At 35.0% G+C, this 17,564-nt stretch overlaps 1 protein-coding gene across 2 annotated transcripts in view; it reads left to right on the plus strand.

Moving 5' to 3' along the window:
• Positions 1 to 17,564, plus strand: part of LOC123678450 (alpha-mannosidase 2) — a 54,439-nt gene that overhangs the window by 20,953 nt on the left and 15,922 nt on the right. The window contains exons 1-2 of one of the 2 annotated variants that reach the window (XM_045615483.1): positions 513 to 650; positions 15,484 to 15,947. In XM_045615483.1, coding sequence (XP_045471439.1) covers positions 15,618 to 15,947 — 330 coding nt within the window. In that variant the 5' untranslated portion in view covers positions 513 to 650; positions 15,484 to 15,617. Of the gene's footprint in view, positions 1 to 512; positions 651 to 15,483; positions 15,948 to 17,564 lie in introns of those variants that run through there. The other variant, XM_045615482.1, reaches the window with a different exon arrangement.

Below are 17,564 nucleotides of genomic sequence, written 5' to 3' on the forward strand. Positions count from 1 at the left end.
AACTCGCGAATTTAGTGAAATATCGTATCACCGATATGTTTTCGTTTCCGCGCCCTTCATGTCAAATTTGATAGTTCATGTTGGAGACAAATTTTGCTTACTGAAAATGACATATGCCCCCTCTATCTATGCTTTTTACTTTGAGAGAACTCCTGACTCAAAATTCGGGTAATCTGTTCGGTGAACAACGCTCAAATATAAAGTTACGTTCAATCCTCTCTTTCTTGTTTTATATCGTAGCAATTACCTCAATATTAACAAAATTACGCCAAGTATAGGGTCATGATGTCCGGAAACTTATTTTCCTTATTCAATCGTCATCCTAGATAATGAATACAGAGGCACGTCAAATCAAATTATCTCATAATGAGGAAATTAATGAATAAATATTTACTGATCGATACTTGGAGAAACTGAGGAGTGGTATAAAAATCATTTTTTATTGATTCCCCGAACGAATCTATGATCTCGTAGAACTCAACTCACTAGTATCCAAAATCATCAACCATAAAAAGTGTACCTATTAAACCAAGTAATGATCGGGAAAAATCAACCTATACGTTCAGTGATGAAATCATTTCTGTTCCAAGTTATGATCGGTAACATAGTGCTTGAAGCAGTGAATGTACCTAATGTCGAAAGTGCTCCAGGTCAGATTTTTTCAATTTATTGCTGGATATTTGAACTTAGAAACAAATATGCATAAATATTGATCGATTTACTTAAATATTGAATTGTCCACTTCATTTTGTTGTTTATTTGTTGCTTTTGGTAATTTTACAAACCAATATTTGCTCAGGAACCCAATAGTTCACATTGTGTTCACATAAATACAGGGTGGTCCAACGAAAACTTAACACCTCGATTTTCCGATTTCAAAATGAAAATGTGGAAAATCGCTCGGATCCGTCAATTTCTGATTAGAGGGGGAACAACTTTCCGCAACTTTTCTCCGTAACTTCAACCCCTTAACAAGGGTGAGCACAACCCCTTGATCTTGAATAGGGATGAGGGGTGTTGCGATATCTAATTTTGAAGATCGTACTATCTGACCCTAAAATTTCGTTTCAAAATATTCATCGATAATGAAATAACAGCGAATATTTCCCACCTGTCAAAAATTCTATGTATATGGAGAACAATAAGATGTCTAAAATTCAGGTGTATCAACTGATTAGCTTTTGTTTTGCCAGTTTTGAGAATATTAGATAAGCTTCGTTATGTCAACTGTAGGTGGCGCTGTCAACAAATTAATATTCTTGTTATTTATTATTTATGAGTTTTGTTCCATTATGGACCTATATAATGTATATCTTTCATTATAGTTATGATCTATGGAAGCAATTCTTGTAATTGAAATACCAATAAACTCTCTCTCTATTTCAAATATTATTTGAATTCATTCCAGTAAACGTTTCGTGTTTTGTTTCACGACTTTGTACGATCATACTCGGTTACACATCGCTTTTGATTGGTCAGTATCGGGTTTTAATTAATGTATCCAATCAAAATCAACGGAAATGACAAGTATGACATTGCGGCGCCGCCACGAACTAAAACTAATATTTTCAATTTGGTCGAATGTCATTCCATTCAAAAATTGACGAGTGCATTCACCATGTTTTTAGACATCTTAGAGAACAATTATCGAAAATTACAGCGATAATTGCATTGTAGGAAGCGAAACTGCACTGCGATAATTGTTCTGTTTACACAGTTCGAATCTATGGCAAATCCATTCTAAATCAGTTTGACAAGTAATGTAACAGTTTATTCGGGAAATATTCCACCGAATTACACTCGTGCATCAAAATGACCGGATAATTTCGCATTCCAGCGTGTTTTCTTTGAAAAACTGCATTCGGTCATTTTCATTTTTGGAGAAAGAGCCCTCCACCTTCGGTGTCGGGCTCTTTCTCCAAAAATGAAAATGAACTCATGCAGTTTTTATGACAACACGCTGTCATGCAAAATTATCGGTAATTTTGATGCACTTGTGCAATTACTTACGAAAATAGTGAAAGAGGCAATGTGGAATTTATTTCGGGAACATCATTCGTATCCGACACATTTCAAAGGTATTTGAACTGATCCAATATTTTACCTGTCATTTCGTTATCAATGGAAATTTTGAAGCAAAATTTCAGGATCAGATAGTACTCGATAAAATCTTCGAAATGAGGTATCGCACCCCTTTTCAAAATCAAGGGGTTGTATTCTCCCCCGTTAGGAGCTGAAGTTACAGGGATGCGAAGAGCGGAAAAGTTGTTCCCCCTCGAATCAGAAATTGACAGTCCGAGCGATTTTCCACATTTTCATTTCAAAGTCGAAGAATCGAGGTGTTAAGTTTTTGTTGGACCACACTGTATATTCAAATATTCCATTTGAATCAATTGTAGCAATTATCAAAATTCGAAGAAATTAAACATAAAATAACCCTATCAGTTTAACCCACACGCTTGTTTCTGAGAATACTTATTGTTATTATTGATAAATCATATCAATAGAATGAACTTAATTTTCGAAGCTATTAGTTTCCTTAAAAACTTGGAATCGGATATATGAAATTGGATAATGTTTTTTAGTTAAAATTACATGATGATATGGAAAAGTTTTTCGGTGAGCTAATACATCACCCTGTATAGCGCTTTGTTCAGGAAACGAACGCTCGAAAACAAAAGTCAATCTATCAAATTGAAAAAACTGAATATGTAATTATGTTTTTGTTCTCCCCTAAGTACGTGCCTGCATCTAATCTTTGGGATCTATTCAGGGCTTACAATCATTATTGAGTTATTGATGGGCGACTTTTTGAAATTATTGTTGTAATTACGAGAATAAGTATGTTATAAATTAAAAGCAGAGGTTTTTCCATTCTGTTTTACATATTCACACTTCACAGGATAATAAATACAAATGACTGACACTTGGTAATGAATGAAGGAAAAGGAAAAAAGTATATAAATATCAAAAGATATTACTTATCTGGTTAATGTTTCGGCAAATATGCCATCCACATAACCATTGTCAAACAGAAGATTTCCACGTTATTACGTAAGAATCAAAATCGAAAGTAACCCAAGGAGAAGGCACGCCATCGAAGGAGAGTAGCGATATCGCCCTTGTTAGGGATCATCAGTACCGCATAACTCAACCCAAGATGACGAACAAACGAAATAGCAGGCACCTTATTGAACGCTGGCAGACGCACACATTAACCAAATAAGTAATATCTTCTGATATTTATATACACTTGGAAATCGTACTTTTTTCCTTTATTCACAGGATGGTTGAATATTGCCTCTGAGTTTCTCGTCTGCTTTATATTGTAATAAACCTAAATAGAGGGAGAATAAGCAAATTTTCAGTGTCCCAACATGCTCAAACGAAATTTCATTGATTTCAATAAAGATTCAGTGAATTAGAGAAAATAATGTATCATAAAGGGTGTTTTTTTTTCAGAGCTATAGAACTTCAAATTGCAATAAAACAACGATGGATTATTCGATTGACATGAATTTTATTTATCCGCAAGATAATCTTGTGGCATTACATTTTAAATATGATTTCTGGCATATGACCGCCACGGCTGGCTCGGATGTAGTCCAATCTGGACGTCCAATTTTCGATGACTTTTTCTAACATTTGTGGCCGTATATCGGCAATAACACGGCGGATGTTGTCTTCCAAATGGTCAAGGGTTTGTGGCTTATCCGCATAGACCAATGACTTTACATAGCCCCACAGAAAGTAGTCTAGCGGTGTTAAATCACAAGATCTTGGAGGACAATTCACAGGTCCAAAATGTGAAATTAGGCGTTCACCAAACGTGTCTTTCAATAAATAGATTGTGGCACGAGCTGTGTGACATGTTGCGCCGTCTTGTTGGAACCACAGCTCCTGGACATCATGGTTGTTCAATTCAGGAATGAAAAAATTAGTAATCATGGCTCTATACCGATCGACATTGACTGTGAAGTTCTGGCTATCATCGTTTTTGAAGAAGTACGGATGATTCCACCAGCCCATAAAGCGCACCAAACAGTCAGTTTTTCTGGATGTAACGGTGTTTCGACATACACTTGAGGATTAGCTTCACTCCAAATGCGGCAGTTTGTTTGTTGACATAGCCATTCAACCAGAAATGCGCTTCATCGCTAAACAAAATAAAATGGACGTAGTGCGCGATACGTATTCCGTACAGAACCATTATTTTCGAAATAAAATTGCACTATTTGCAAACCAAACTGAGAATAAATCACTTGACAGCTGTTAAATCGGTCGCCATCTTGAACAGTAATGCCAACTTAAAGTTATATACCTCGAAAAAAAACACCCGTTACTTTTACAGTAGGCTCATTCTTATACTCGTTGATTCAAAAACTCGTCACATCATGACTTGTTTTTGAATTTGAGACTCGTAGAAGAATATCAATACCTTCTACACTTTTATCATAAATAACTGTCAGTTGAATCCATCTCCAATATTATATATTTCGTGCAGGTAATCCATAACACAATAATAATAGATCACAGGCTATTCATCTAATTGTTAACGAACATCCCAATGATATTGAATGGCCTCAAACTCTCAACGACTACATACGTGTAATTCCATTCTGTGTATGATGGTTTCAATGGAATTATGGCAATCAATCATAAAGATAGTCTAATCCCGCTATCCAAATACGCAAAGGATCAATTCATGTAATCGATTATAGCTGAATTAACTAGAGGCACTAGAGCTCAGCTATAGGATAATAAAGTTGGATAATGCAACAAAATCTATTCATCTAGATGGCAGGTTAGGTGCTTCTGGGAAAGCCTTCATTTTGTACCTACTTGTTTAGCTTCAGTTATGTTGTATACGATGTATTTTGCCATTCAAGTTATCGAAATCTGAATTTCGATACTTATATTGATTCTATATTTTTATCAATTTCAATTTATTTTCATTTATTTCACGCAAAATCAATAATAGAAAAAGTCTATTCGAATTTAAAATAAATTGTTAGAACTAGAAATCGCCGTCAATAGATATTTTCAAAAACCGGAAATAAACACAAAATGTGTATTTTTTGTCCCATTTCCTTATCGGTCGGTTAAAAAAAAAATAATAGATTATTTTGATGGAAGGCTATAACATCAAGTATATTTCACGAATTCATATAATTATTGTTATCATACTATATTTATCACACACTCAAATAACCTCCCAAATAAAGGGTAAGACATTAATTTTATGGTTCCGAAAGTAGAACTAAATAAAATACACTTTCATTAAGAATATCGATCCAATGTTCATTTCAATATAATGCTTGGACCTTTCCGTGATGTGTGGAATGCATTTAAATTATGTTTAAATATCCTCCGCGTGATCTCTTACAGGACTCGATCATGGAGAGGTTATTTTCTATGATTCGTTGGCACCTTTCGAGCAATATCTCACCAATAACTTGATGGATCATCAATAATCAGATGATGATCGGCATAAACACGATCTTTCGCATAACCTCAAAAAAAAAATCCAAGGACGATAAATCACATGATCTTGATGGCCAATTCACATCACCGAAACAAGAGATTACACAAGTCCTGGGAATTTTGATTGCAATAAACACCCTGTATCTTCTAAACCAAAGGTCAACAAAACATTTGATGGCCATTTTGAATCAGCTTAGAGGTCAAAACGTTTGAATAATCACTCTGTATATAACAGGATGAAATTTTTCTACTAGTTGCGGTAAGTTGGCTGGTTATTTCCAAAAATGAACGTTCAGAATGGTTTAAGCAAAAAAGTCTTACAAAAACGTCACAATTTACTTTCAGTACTATCGAACACTGATGTTAAATCATTGTTTTTCATATCATCTGACAGAGTAACCCGAATCATAAAAGAATATCTTTTAATAAATGTTATTCTCGCTTAGGGTTCAGTCGCATTCCTCCAAAACTGGCTTATTTCGAAAGCAGAATGAAAAATTGGTATTTAATTCAGATGGAATTTTATTCTGTCGTAAAACACTAGTGTCTTATTTATTCCACCATCTTTCAGTACTCTGCTGACCATAATTATTGTTTAACCTGACACTGTGAGTGCCCTAAAGTTCATAGCTTATGCTCTTTTAATTTAAAAGAAGATGCAACTGCTGCAAATCTGGAAAGCTATAAACTCTAGAATGTTAGATGAACAAATTTGAACGGGTTATCCAAGTTTAGCCTTTTAATTTTTTGGTTAGGTTAACTACTTCACTTTATATTTGTAGTCGACTTCATTGGTTCGACTTTTTTGATTTTATATTCCCAATATTTGTCGTGGCTTCAAAAAATATCCCCAAATAACGTTATCCAAATTTGATAAATAAATTATTCATAGCACTCAAATGTGAATTTTCATAATACAAAAGAGTCATCATCATTGTAATCTACAAAAAACATAATGTGTGTATTCCTACCTGTTTGTCCGAAAACTACTGGACCACCCATCTGATAACCATGAAACTTTGGGAAATTCTTGAGTATACGCCCATGAAGATTTCTAGCATTGTCCGATGGCAGAATGACAAATTCTTGTAAATTCGCTTCAATTCTGGGCTTTCGCCATTTTGTGACAATTAACCTTTCGTGATATGGTGATAATGAGGAACTTTCGAAATATTTTCCTTATGAAAATGAAAGTATCAATAATGATAATATCACTTATTCAATTATACCAACTCAATTTGTTATCAAACTATAAAAATCATAAAAAACTTCAATTTCACACGGCAAATTTACCAGGTGCCTATCGATGATAATCTGTGAACTTCACATAATTAAAATATTCGGTGGTTAAGAGCAGTGTTTTTAGGAATTCGCTTTTTTCATGCTCTCATCTTCTGTGATTCACAGATATTTAACATACCCTTTTCAGTTACTCACTTCAATTAAAAATCTCTTGAAAATGGTGCCAAAAACTGAAAAAAAGTTAATGTTTATTATTCAACCATACGAAAAGCTAATTCCTAAATATACTCCGTGCTCTTGACCACCGAATATTTTAATTATCTGACGTTCACAGATATCATAGATGGACACGTCGTTGGTTAGCTGTATGAAACTGAATTTTAAATTTTTAATTATCAATATATACGTTTCTAACTAAATGAAGTCAGTAACCAGTAATCAATGTTTAAATTTTAATCAATGTTAAGGCAAATGGTGCAACTGGCCATTATACTCTTAGGATTAAAAAATATTCGTAAGTAATTGCACAAGTGCATCAAAATTACCGATAATTTTGCATGACAGCGTGTTGTCATAAAAACTGCATGAGTTCATTTTCATTTTTGGAGGACACCGAAGGTGGAGGGCTCTTTCTCCAAAAATGAATGACCGAATGCAGTTTTTCAAAGAAAACACGCTGAAATGTGAAATTACCCGGTCATTTTGATGCACGAGTGTAATTCGGGGGAATATTTCCCGAATAAACTGCTACATCACTTGTCAAACTGATGTAGAATAGAATTGCCATAGATTCGAACTGTGTAAGAAGCATAGAAACTATGCATCTATGAACAGAACAATTATCGCAGTGCTGTTTCGCTTCCTACAATGCAATTATCGCTGTAATTTTCGATAGTTGTTCTTCATATACATAGAATTTTTGACAGGAGGGAAATATTCACTGGAATTGTATTCTCAATTTATCATAACGTCTTTCTTTTCAAAATCCTTCCTTCGATAAAAAAGTTGGTAAGTAATAAAATATCCGATTCATCAAAAAGACGTTTGTGTCCTCTCTCTCTCAATCATAATTGAATCAATCCAATTGCTTCAATTGCCACAATGACTTTATGCAGTTAGCGATCTAGCTCGAAGGAAATACGAAGTGATAAACCCCAAGCCAGCGTTCGTTAAAAAGGAATAATGCCATTCTCCGATGAACCGAAGAAGAGGTCTGGAGTTATCTTCTATCCCGATTTCATTTTCCTTCTCGACGGGAGCTAATGGCATATGCCCCTGGTTATACGCTAGGGAGTGTAGAAAATATATTTCGCTTGCTGACAATGCGAATGATTTCGGGAAGCTCACTCGAGTATGATGAGTTCACATAAATGTTACCACCGCTGGAAATTTGTAGACATCTATGGGACCCTCCCAGCCATTCGTTTTTTGTCGTGTCATCGCTGATACGTTCGTTTCTTGAGGGGGGTATACAGGGTTTTCCGTTAAGAATCTCAAATCTATGAACTGTAGATTCTAGACCTGAAAATTTGGTGATTCTGTCAAACCGGGGATTTCCACTATGTGGCTTTACACGTATCAGTCAAACTTAGGTACCCATTTACTTACTTCAAGTAGAGGGCAGCACTGTCGACGGTCGATTATTCTTTCCACAAAATTATGGTTTTACCTCTTTGTTAATGATTTTTGGTGGGTTTTTATTTATGAAAATTTAAAAATTATATAAGTGCTTTGAAGACTTTGTAGATTATTTGTAAAACCTTCATTTCCTGAAAATTACATAAATAAACCAATTATGAAGTTAGTACATTAAATGTTGAATCACGCTGTATATTATTATAGGTATAAATATCAAGATCAAGAATAATAAAAATAATGACTCCTGGAAAACTAACAGGCCCATTGAAAAGTCCCTGATCTACCATGATAAAACACATTTTTTTGGCAAAATTCGGTTTTAGTATTCAACATAGTTGCCTTCGTGGGCGATACAGCGATTATAGCGATCTTCCAACTTTTCGATACCATTTTTGTAGTACGATTTGTCTTTCGCTTCAAAATAGGCCTCAGTTTGGGCGATTACTTCTTCATTGCCGCCAAAATTCTTTCCAGCGAGCATTCTTTTGAGGTATGAGAAATGGAAGAAGTCGCTGGGATGCCAGATCTGGCGAATACGGTGTATGCAGAAGCAATTTGAAGCTCAATTCATCCAATTTTGCCATTGTTTTCATTGATTTGTGACACTGCGCATTGTCTTAATGCAACAGCACCTTTTTTTCTTCAAATGGGGCCGTTTTTTAACTATTTCATCCTGTAAACGATCCAATAACTCTATATAATAATCGCTGTTGATGGTCTGGCCCTTCTGGATGTAATCAACGAATATTATACCTTGCGCATCCCAGAATACTGATGCCATAACCTTGCCTGCTGACTGTTGTGTTTTTCCATGCTTTGGATTGGGTTCATCGTGTGCAGTTAACTCAGCTGACTGTCGATTGGACCCCGGAATGTAATGATGGAGCCATGTTTCATCCATTGTCACATATCGACGCAAAAATTCAGGTCTATTGCGCTTAAACAGCTTCAAACACTGCTCAGAATCAATAACACGTTGTGGCTTTTAATTGATTGTGAGCTCGAGCGGCACCCATTTTGCACACAGCTTTCTCATGTACAAATATTCGTAAATGATATGATGCCACACGTTCAGATGATATCTTCACAATGTCTGCTATCTCGATCAACTTCACTTTACGGTCATTCGAAATTTTTCTGAACTTTTTTAATTTTTTCGTCGGTGACAGCCATCTGTGCATCAGACCATACAATATCGTGTATAATGATCCAAAATAGAATTTTGCGGCATAACAATTCTCTAATTTTTCTTTCAATTGACGCACTTCGTAATATAAAGGAAAGATAAGCTTTTGTGTGGAATATGCAATGTTTTTCCTAACGAGTTGAAATAATTCATGAGATAAAGGAAACGGAATGACGTGAATACAATAAAGCTTTGTGTAAAATTTACAGCGTTTCTGATTTGGACAGATACATGGACAACAAACCCCTCTTTGTGGCTGCATTAATGGAGCTTTACCGTCAATACGATAGTCTGTAGGGAGTGAAGGATAATAATTATTCAGACAAAAGACTAGATAGAAGATTGAACGTTTGATGGCTTTCATATGAAACTAGAAACTACACAAAGTTCAAGCTCAGAAATCTTAAAAAAATCATTTTTCGACGAATCAAGAAGTTTCTTTCATTTATAGATGAAGTATGATTCGATTTCCTCCCAGTTTTAGGAACGTTTCCATTAAATTTAATGCCGCCATTAAAATTTCAATCCTCCATCAGTAGGAGGAGCTCTTTTTTGACAGCCTGCACTGTTAAATGGATGATTAATATTTTAATGCGGGGTTGAATTTTAATAAACGTTTCTGCAACTGGGTGTTAGTTGACTAAAGTTAATTTCCACAAATCTGTGTGAATTAAAATTGTCTCCCAGCAAAATTGTTAGCTATGGACAGAAACAGATGGTAATCACCTGGTGACAGGTCCGGACTATAAGATGGATGCTTAAGAACATTCTCACCAAGATCCCGGAACTTCTGGCGAGTCACTATCGATTAGTCTGGCCTGGCGTTGTCCTGACGGTCCAATTGTTGGCAGTGCAGTTCTGAGTTAACAGCTATGTCATAGGAGAGCAATTTCATAGTAGATAATTCCCTGCGAATTCCACCAAACACACAGCAAAACCTTCCTGGCCGTTTCCGACTGCTCACAGCGTTTCGTCCACGACCGCTTTCGCTTGACGTTGTCGTAAGTGATTAACACTTTTCATCACCAGTCACCAACCGCTTCAAAAATGGGTCGATTTTGTTGCGATTCAGCTGCGTTTCGCAGTTGGAAATTTGGAAGTTGGAGATTTTTTTGCGTTAACTCGTGTGGTGCCCATACATCGAGCTTCTTCTTGAAACCAGCCTCATGCAAATGGTTCCAAACGGTTTTTTGTGCAATATTCGGTTTTTGGGTAATTGAAACAGTGCTCTTACATGACGGTTGGACACGACAATGTCCATGATTTTATCGACATTTTCGACAATTGGCCTTCCAGTGCATTTGGCTGTTACAGTAGTATGACCATAAACACTATCTACATTTTTACAGCCACCTAGCTTACATTTTCGCCCTCATCGGAGAAAAATTGAATAATATAACGTATTTGCTCATTGCTAGTGTCCATCTTTGACGCGCGCTCACACTAAACTGAGTCAACTAATCACAATACTGTCAGCAAAGATTTTGTAGTTTGAAAAAAATATACAACCAAACTCGTAAAGATTTGAATAAAAATATCGAACAAAAGCAATTCAGAATGTTTTCCATTGAAGGTAATTATATAAAGGAAAAGAAAAAAAAAATAATATTGTTATTGTTCGATATTTATTCAATTCTTCTTTTGGTTGAATTATGTCTTCATGATTTTTTTGTATACATTTATTCGTTATTATAATGATCATAAAAATCAGACATTTCCTTCGTATTTAGAGTTCAGCATTGTTCGATCAGAACCAACGTACATACCTATAAATTTTGTATCTGTTTCTTCGGTTATCAGAATCCCCTTCCCTATTCTGTTGAATCGATAAGACGGCTTTTTTATTCTTTCTAAACCCAACGGAAAATGTACAAAAAACCCCTCCTTCAACGAAAGATTATTACCCACCTATTCAATAGATCCCCTATCAATCTTTCATGAATTTCGTGAAATCATTCAAGCTTCCACATATTGGTTTTCCACATTCATGAGATCTATTCGATCAATCACAATGCGATGAATTTCCCATCGAATAAAATATGTGAATGACGACGAAAACGATGGAAGGGCCTGGATAGGAGTTTCAGACTGCACGATGACAAAGCTGCTTTTCTGAGTCTTCCACGACCCTTCTTATCGAAAATGTTCTAAATATTCATGAACTGAAAGAAAGACAAATGGGTAGGGAAATGTTTTTCAATAAAATGAATCTAGATGGCCATTTGTCTATTCGCGTCTGCTGTATTTTGTTTCGGCGACATTTATTTTAATAGATATTTTGCGATTAGTGATATAAATTCAGTTCGAAGAGGTTGATGGTTGCCTGTTCTGTCTACATAACATTTACATGTAAATAGTTATGGGGTTGGAAAGTCTAGAGAACAAGGGTCTCAAATTGAACCTCTTAAAAACTGAGAAAATCACTGGCATGAAGTCTTTTAAGCGATTTCGCACAATATATTAGATCTTGTAAATATTCTAAGAACACTTTTTTCATTAAGATGCTTCTCAAAAAAAAAAAATATATACTTTCAAATATTCTGTTTTGAAACTCGTATCACCTTGTGATGAAAATTTCTTTCTTAAAATACATTGAGTTTATGCATTCTCGAAATTTTTTTGTCGTCAATACTTACATTTGTTCTCTATACTCACATTGTGTTTAAGAGTCATTTTCGTCAGTTTATCGAAGGAATGTATAAAATATATAAAACTTCATGACCCAGTGCTGAAAATATACATAATTCGAATAAAACACACACATTGTATCAAGATTGAAGTTTCTGACCAAACCAACAACTAATCTTATTGAACAACCACTGTATTTTCCTAATATGATTCCGGGCGATATTTTTTTTCATTTTGAAGCCTAAACGATCAAATGGAGCTCAATTTTTTAGTTGATTAAAGACAAAAGAAAATTTACGATGAGTACTAAGATCGATTACTGAAAATATGTTTTGATAATTGTATTATTTGTAATTATTTTGCAATGGGTCTACTTCGAAGACAATACAATAGATTCAATATATAAGTATATTGTATTTCATTGACCAAATCTCGGCACTTTTTTGCCTAGGTATATTTAACCATATATTATACCTTCACAACTCCAAACCAAATTTTTTTTGCAAACTTCCTCTTTCCTTGGAACAATAGCAAGATACTTCGAAGCTATTTGACTATCACTTTATTCCATTAAAGTTGTCCTTCAAATTCTTATTGACCAGAGCAAATCAAGTATTCCTTCAACTACCTCTTTCAGTTAAATAAATAAGAACGTAAGGAATTTCATTGTTGAATGAACAAATAATACTGATGATGTGTTAAATAATAAGTGAGTAAATCTTTCTGTTCATTTTGAACTTTCATAAATTTAAATGCAGAAAGAAAATACACACATAACTTTCGATCCAACTTTTTGAATTACTTTCGTTATTTGTTGCCAAGTTTTTTTTAACTACTGATTGATAGTCCAAAGGCATCTTTAAGTTATTCTATCAGCATCTCAATCATTTCCACAAAAAAATAAAAACCAAAATAAGAAAATTTCCATAGAGGGACTCGGTTGATGAGAGCACTGGACTGGTGATTCGGAGCTTGCGGGTTCGAGTCCTGCTCGAGGAGGTCCTTTTTTTATGTTTATATATCTATTAGTTGAAACGTCATAAAAATTATGGCACACAATATTTATGAAACAATTCATTCTGATGTTTCTAAGGTTTTTCCAATTTTTTTCACCAATACCTATATATACAGTTCTACTAAAAAATAGTGCAAAACCTTACAAGAACATTCACATCAGCGGCTTTTTCATTACTCTTACTACGTTGTCAAGTAACAAAAAAATCTTCCCCTCTTCCTAATCCATATAGGCATCCATCTATATCCCGATGGCATGGACTTCTACAAACCGGATACACCAGCACAAATGCATTAGCGGAAGCCACTTGTTATAATCGAGAATTGGAAGAGGCTGACCGCTGGACCATGTCTAGAGGTCGATAGCCATTGTTGACAGTATTCCTGTCGCTTCCTTTGCATAATACGCCAGATAGAAAGGATGATGAATTGGATTGTCGATGGACTGGATGGCTTCAATATTTCATATGGATAAGCCAGGAGTGTATCCAGTCGGTGCATAACAAAATATTTGTTCAGGCTGTCTCAAATTTGATGCTAGTTGAGAACATCTCAGAAACTTTAAAAGATGGATAAAAAATGATAATACTCTGATATAAGGACAGAGTTTTAGCATAATATTGAAGAATAACGATTTTCATGTTCGTGAGAAGGATGTCTTTTGTAACGGGTGTTTTTTTCGAGGTATATAACTTTGAGTTGGCATTACTGTTCAAGATGGCGACCGATTTAACAGCTGTCAAGTGATTTATTCTCAGTTTGGTTTGGGGATTCATCATGACTAGACTCACGCCTGAACAACGCTTGCAAATAGTGCAATTTTATTTCGAAAATAATGGTTCTGTTCGGAATACGTATCGCGCACTACGTCCATTTTATTTTGTTTAGCGATGAAGCGCACTTCTGGTTGAATGGCTACGTCAACAAACAAAACTACCGCATTTGGAGTGAAGCTAATCCTCCAGTGTATGTCGAAACACCGTTACATCCAGAAAAACTGACTGTTTGGTGCGCTTTATGGGCTGGTGGAATCATTGGTCCGTACTTCTTCAAAAACGATGATGGCCAGAACGTTACAGTCAATGGTGATCGGTATAGAGCCATGATTACTAACTTTTTCATTCCGGAATTGAACAACCATGATGTCCAGAAGCTGTGGTTTCAAAAAGACGGTGCAACATGTCACACAGCTCGTGCCACAATCGATTTATTGAAAGACACGTTTGGTCACCGCCTAATTTCATTTTTGGACCTGTGAATTGGCCTCCAAGATCTTGTGATTTAACACCGCTAGACTACTTTCTGTGGGGCTATGTAAAGTCATTGGTCTATGCGGATAAGCCACAAACCCTTGACTATTTGGAAGACAACATTCGCCGTGTTATTGCCGATATTCGGCCACAAATGTTGGAAAAAGTAATCGAAAATTGGACGTCCAGATTGGACTACATCCGAGCCGGCCATGGCGGTCATATGCCAGAAATCATATTTGAAATGTAATGGCACAAGATTATCTTGCGGATAAATAAAATTCATTTAAATCGAATAATCCATCGTTGTTTTATTGCAATTTAAAGTTCTATAGCTCTAAAAAAACACCCTTTATATGGAGGGCAGTTGTCAATAAAAAGAATAACTTCTCGGCTTACCGAAAATCCTCTATTACTTGTTTCGATCAATGGCACACGGCTTCCGGTCTCATGAAGAAGTAAAAAATTGGATCGATTCGTGGATCGCTTCAAAAAATTACCAGTTTTTTCAACGATGGATTCGTACGATGCTCGAAAGATCGGAGGAAGTAGTGGCCAGCGATGGACAATACTTTGAATCATAAATGTATAACCAGTTTTTAACAATAAAGCATCGAATTTCGGAAAAAAACGGCGGAAGCGAAGTTTTACACCGATGTAATTTTTGTAGATTTTCGTGAATAGCGTTTGTTTTGTATTCGATTCGACTTCAATACTTAAAAATTAAAATAATGAAAATAATAATACTAAAATTATAAGTAAAACACTGATTTCTTCTTGAACTTCAACACCCTATATCACGAAAACGAAGCTTGTTGAGATATATTTTCATATTATTATTAACTTTTTTACATGAAAAGAGTTGTTCTATCCGACGCCAATGTTAATGAACCAAAATCTGGACCATTCTGTATAATTCATCTTATGTTCAATTACAATAAACCTCATCAGCTGATGGATCATAGAGTGCACACAATACTCTCATCATAAACTGTCAACCTTATGTCTTTAGGTCACTTCTCATCAAATGCTTATTTTCAGGTTCAAATCCAGCACATCTCCAGCAATGCCGCCGATAACAAAAGATCGACACTAACCTAGAGACGAAATTCGAAGAATCCAAACAATGCATCATCCTTCATGACCTGAAAAATTCTGGATCCTAGTGCTTTCACATGAAACCAATCGCAATGACGGTATCGACTAAATTTTGCAGGAGGTTATCTCCGAAAGTCTTTGCTTACTCTGCAATCAGCGTCACTGTCCTCCTCTGCATTTACTACGCTAGTTACACGACCGATTACGGTACGAAGAATAGTAATTTGAGGCATTCTGGAAAGAGAAAAGAATGGGAGAAGGTCCAGAAGGAGGAGCTGAAGGTTGGAAAGGCGCCGTTTTCGTACAGTAAGGAGGAATTTTTGGATAGGTATATGGAGTGTCCCAGGTTGGGTCAGGCTGAGGCAGATATCAATACGGTGGAAGTTTTTAAGGATTTCGAGTTTCAGGTAGGTCGCTTAGAGCTTAAGATGAGAAACGAGTAAAGCACAATTTTTTTCGAAAATGGAGAAATTTTGTAGCATTTGTTTCACCAAAATTTTCGTTTGTACCTCAAGGATACTGGTAAAAAAATATCAAATTCCTCTGGGGTGCTAACTACGCGATTTTTTATAGATTTTCTCGAAAAAAAGATTCAGTATCTCGAATACAAAGTGCTTTCAGGCTCATGCTTATGGGCCTTTTTTTTCCTTAAATGATCCGAGGAATCTGTCATTTAGTTTGTACCTCCAATTTAGGAACATCCTGTAAATGGTCGAACGGACAGAATTAAATTTGACAACGGATTCGTCATCAGTGTAGAACCCTCAGAGTAATAAAAATAGATAGAGGGAGCATATGTCATTTTCAGTAAGCAAATTTTGTCCCCAACATAAACTATCAAATTTGGCATGAACCGCGCGGAAATGAAAACACATCAGTGATATGATATTTCACTCAATTCGACATGTTTCTCCACAAATAACGCACTTCTTATGTTCCATAGTGAAGCAACGTTACATTATTAACTCAAAGTATATTGAAATAAATACCTAAATATATCAGAAATTCAGAAAACAATTTCAGTAGGTAGATACAGGAAATAATGAATATTCTGCTTATTATAGATTAAAAATTAGGAAAAATATCGTATTCCAAATATTCAAATTTGCTTATTTAATCGGGAATCACTCAAATAAATATATTTCATTCAATATAATATACATTCATAACGATATAGTAAAATTGTGGATTCGAAAATATATCACAATCCGACAAAGTAATCTAACCATGTTTGGGACATGTAACAATTGCGTATACTCCCTCTATCTATGCTTATTACTCTATGACTTCAACTAATCTGAGAAAATCAAATCGATAAAATGTACGAATGAAAGCATTGCGAAATTAATTCACGAAAAAATATATATATATATATACCAGTTAATTCAGGGATCATTAATTCCAAAAATAAATACATTGATATAAGACTAGATTAGATAGACACTGGCCAACTTCGAAATGATCGAAATCATATCTTTCGCAGGCTTAAAATTGAGTGTTCATAGAAATATTGATGTAAAAAATGAATTCCCTAAACAAGTTATGCACCTTTGTTATGTTCCTACCAAACCTCCCACGTGGCTCATTCATCCAATTTTAAATTAACATATGCGTTGAAAAAGTTCCATATTCATAACAAGGAAATGCCTAGCCTTTCATCGTTTCAATTTTCGATCAAGTAGTTTAAGGATTTATTTATTTATATAGCTCCAGCTATTTATATCGCGGCTTCTTGACTCTTTTCAACGTTTAATTCCTATGTGGACTAAAAATTGTACGTAGGTAATCAAAGTGATTTGTATGAATTTTCATTCATATATCTAAAAAAGTGAAAAGAAATATTTATCGAGATGCGGTTTAATAAAGTTCCCATAGAGTAATAAATATAGATAGAGCACAATTTTTACATGTCCCCTATATGGTTAGGTTACGTTGTCGGATTGTGATATATTTTCAAATCCACAAGTTTACTATATCGTTATAAATGTATATTATATTGAATGAAATATATTTATTTGAGTGAT

This window comes from Harmonia axyridis, chromosome 4, assembly GCF_914767665.1.
Source record: "Harmonia axyridis chromosome 4, icHarAxyr1.1, whole genome shotgun sequence".
Classification (NCBI taxonomy): Eukaryota; Metazoa; Arthropoda; class Insecta; order Coleoptera; family Coccinellidae; genus Harmonia; species Harmonia axyridis.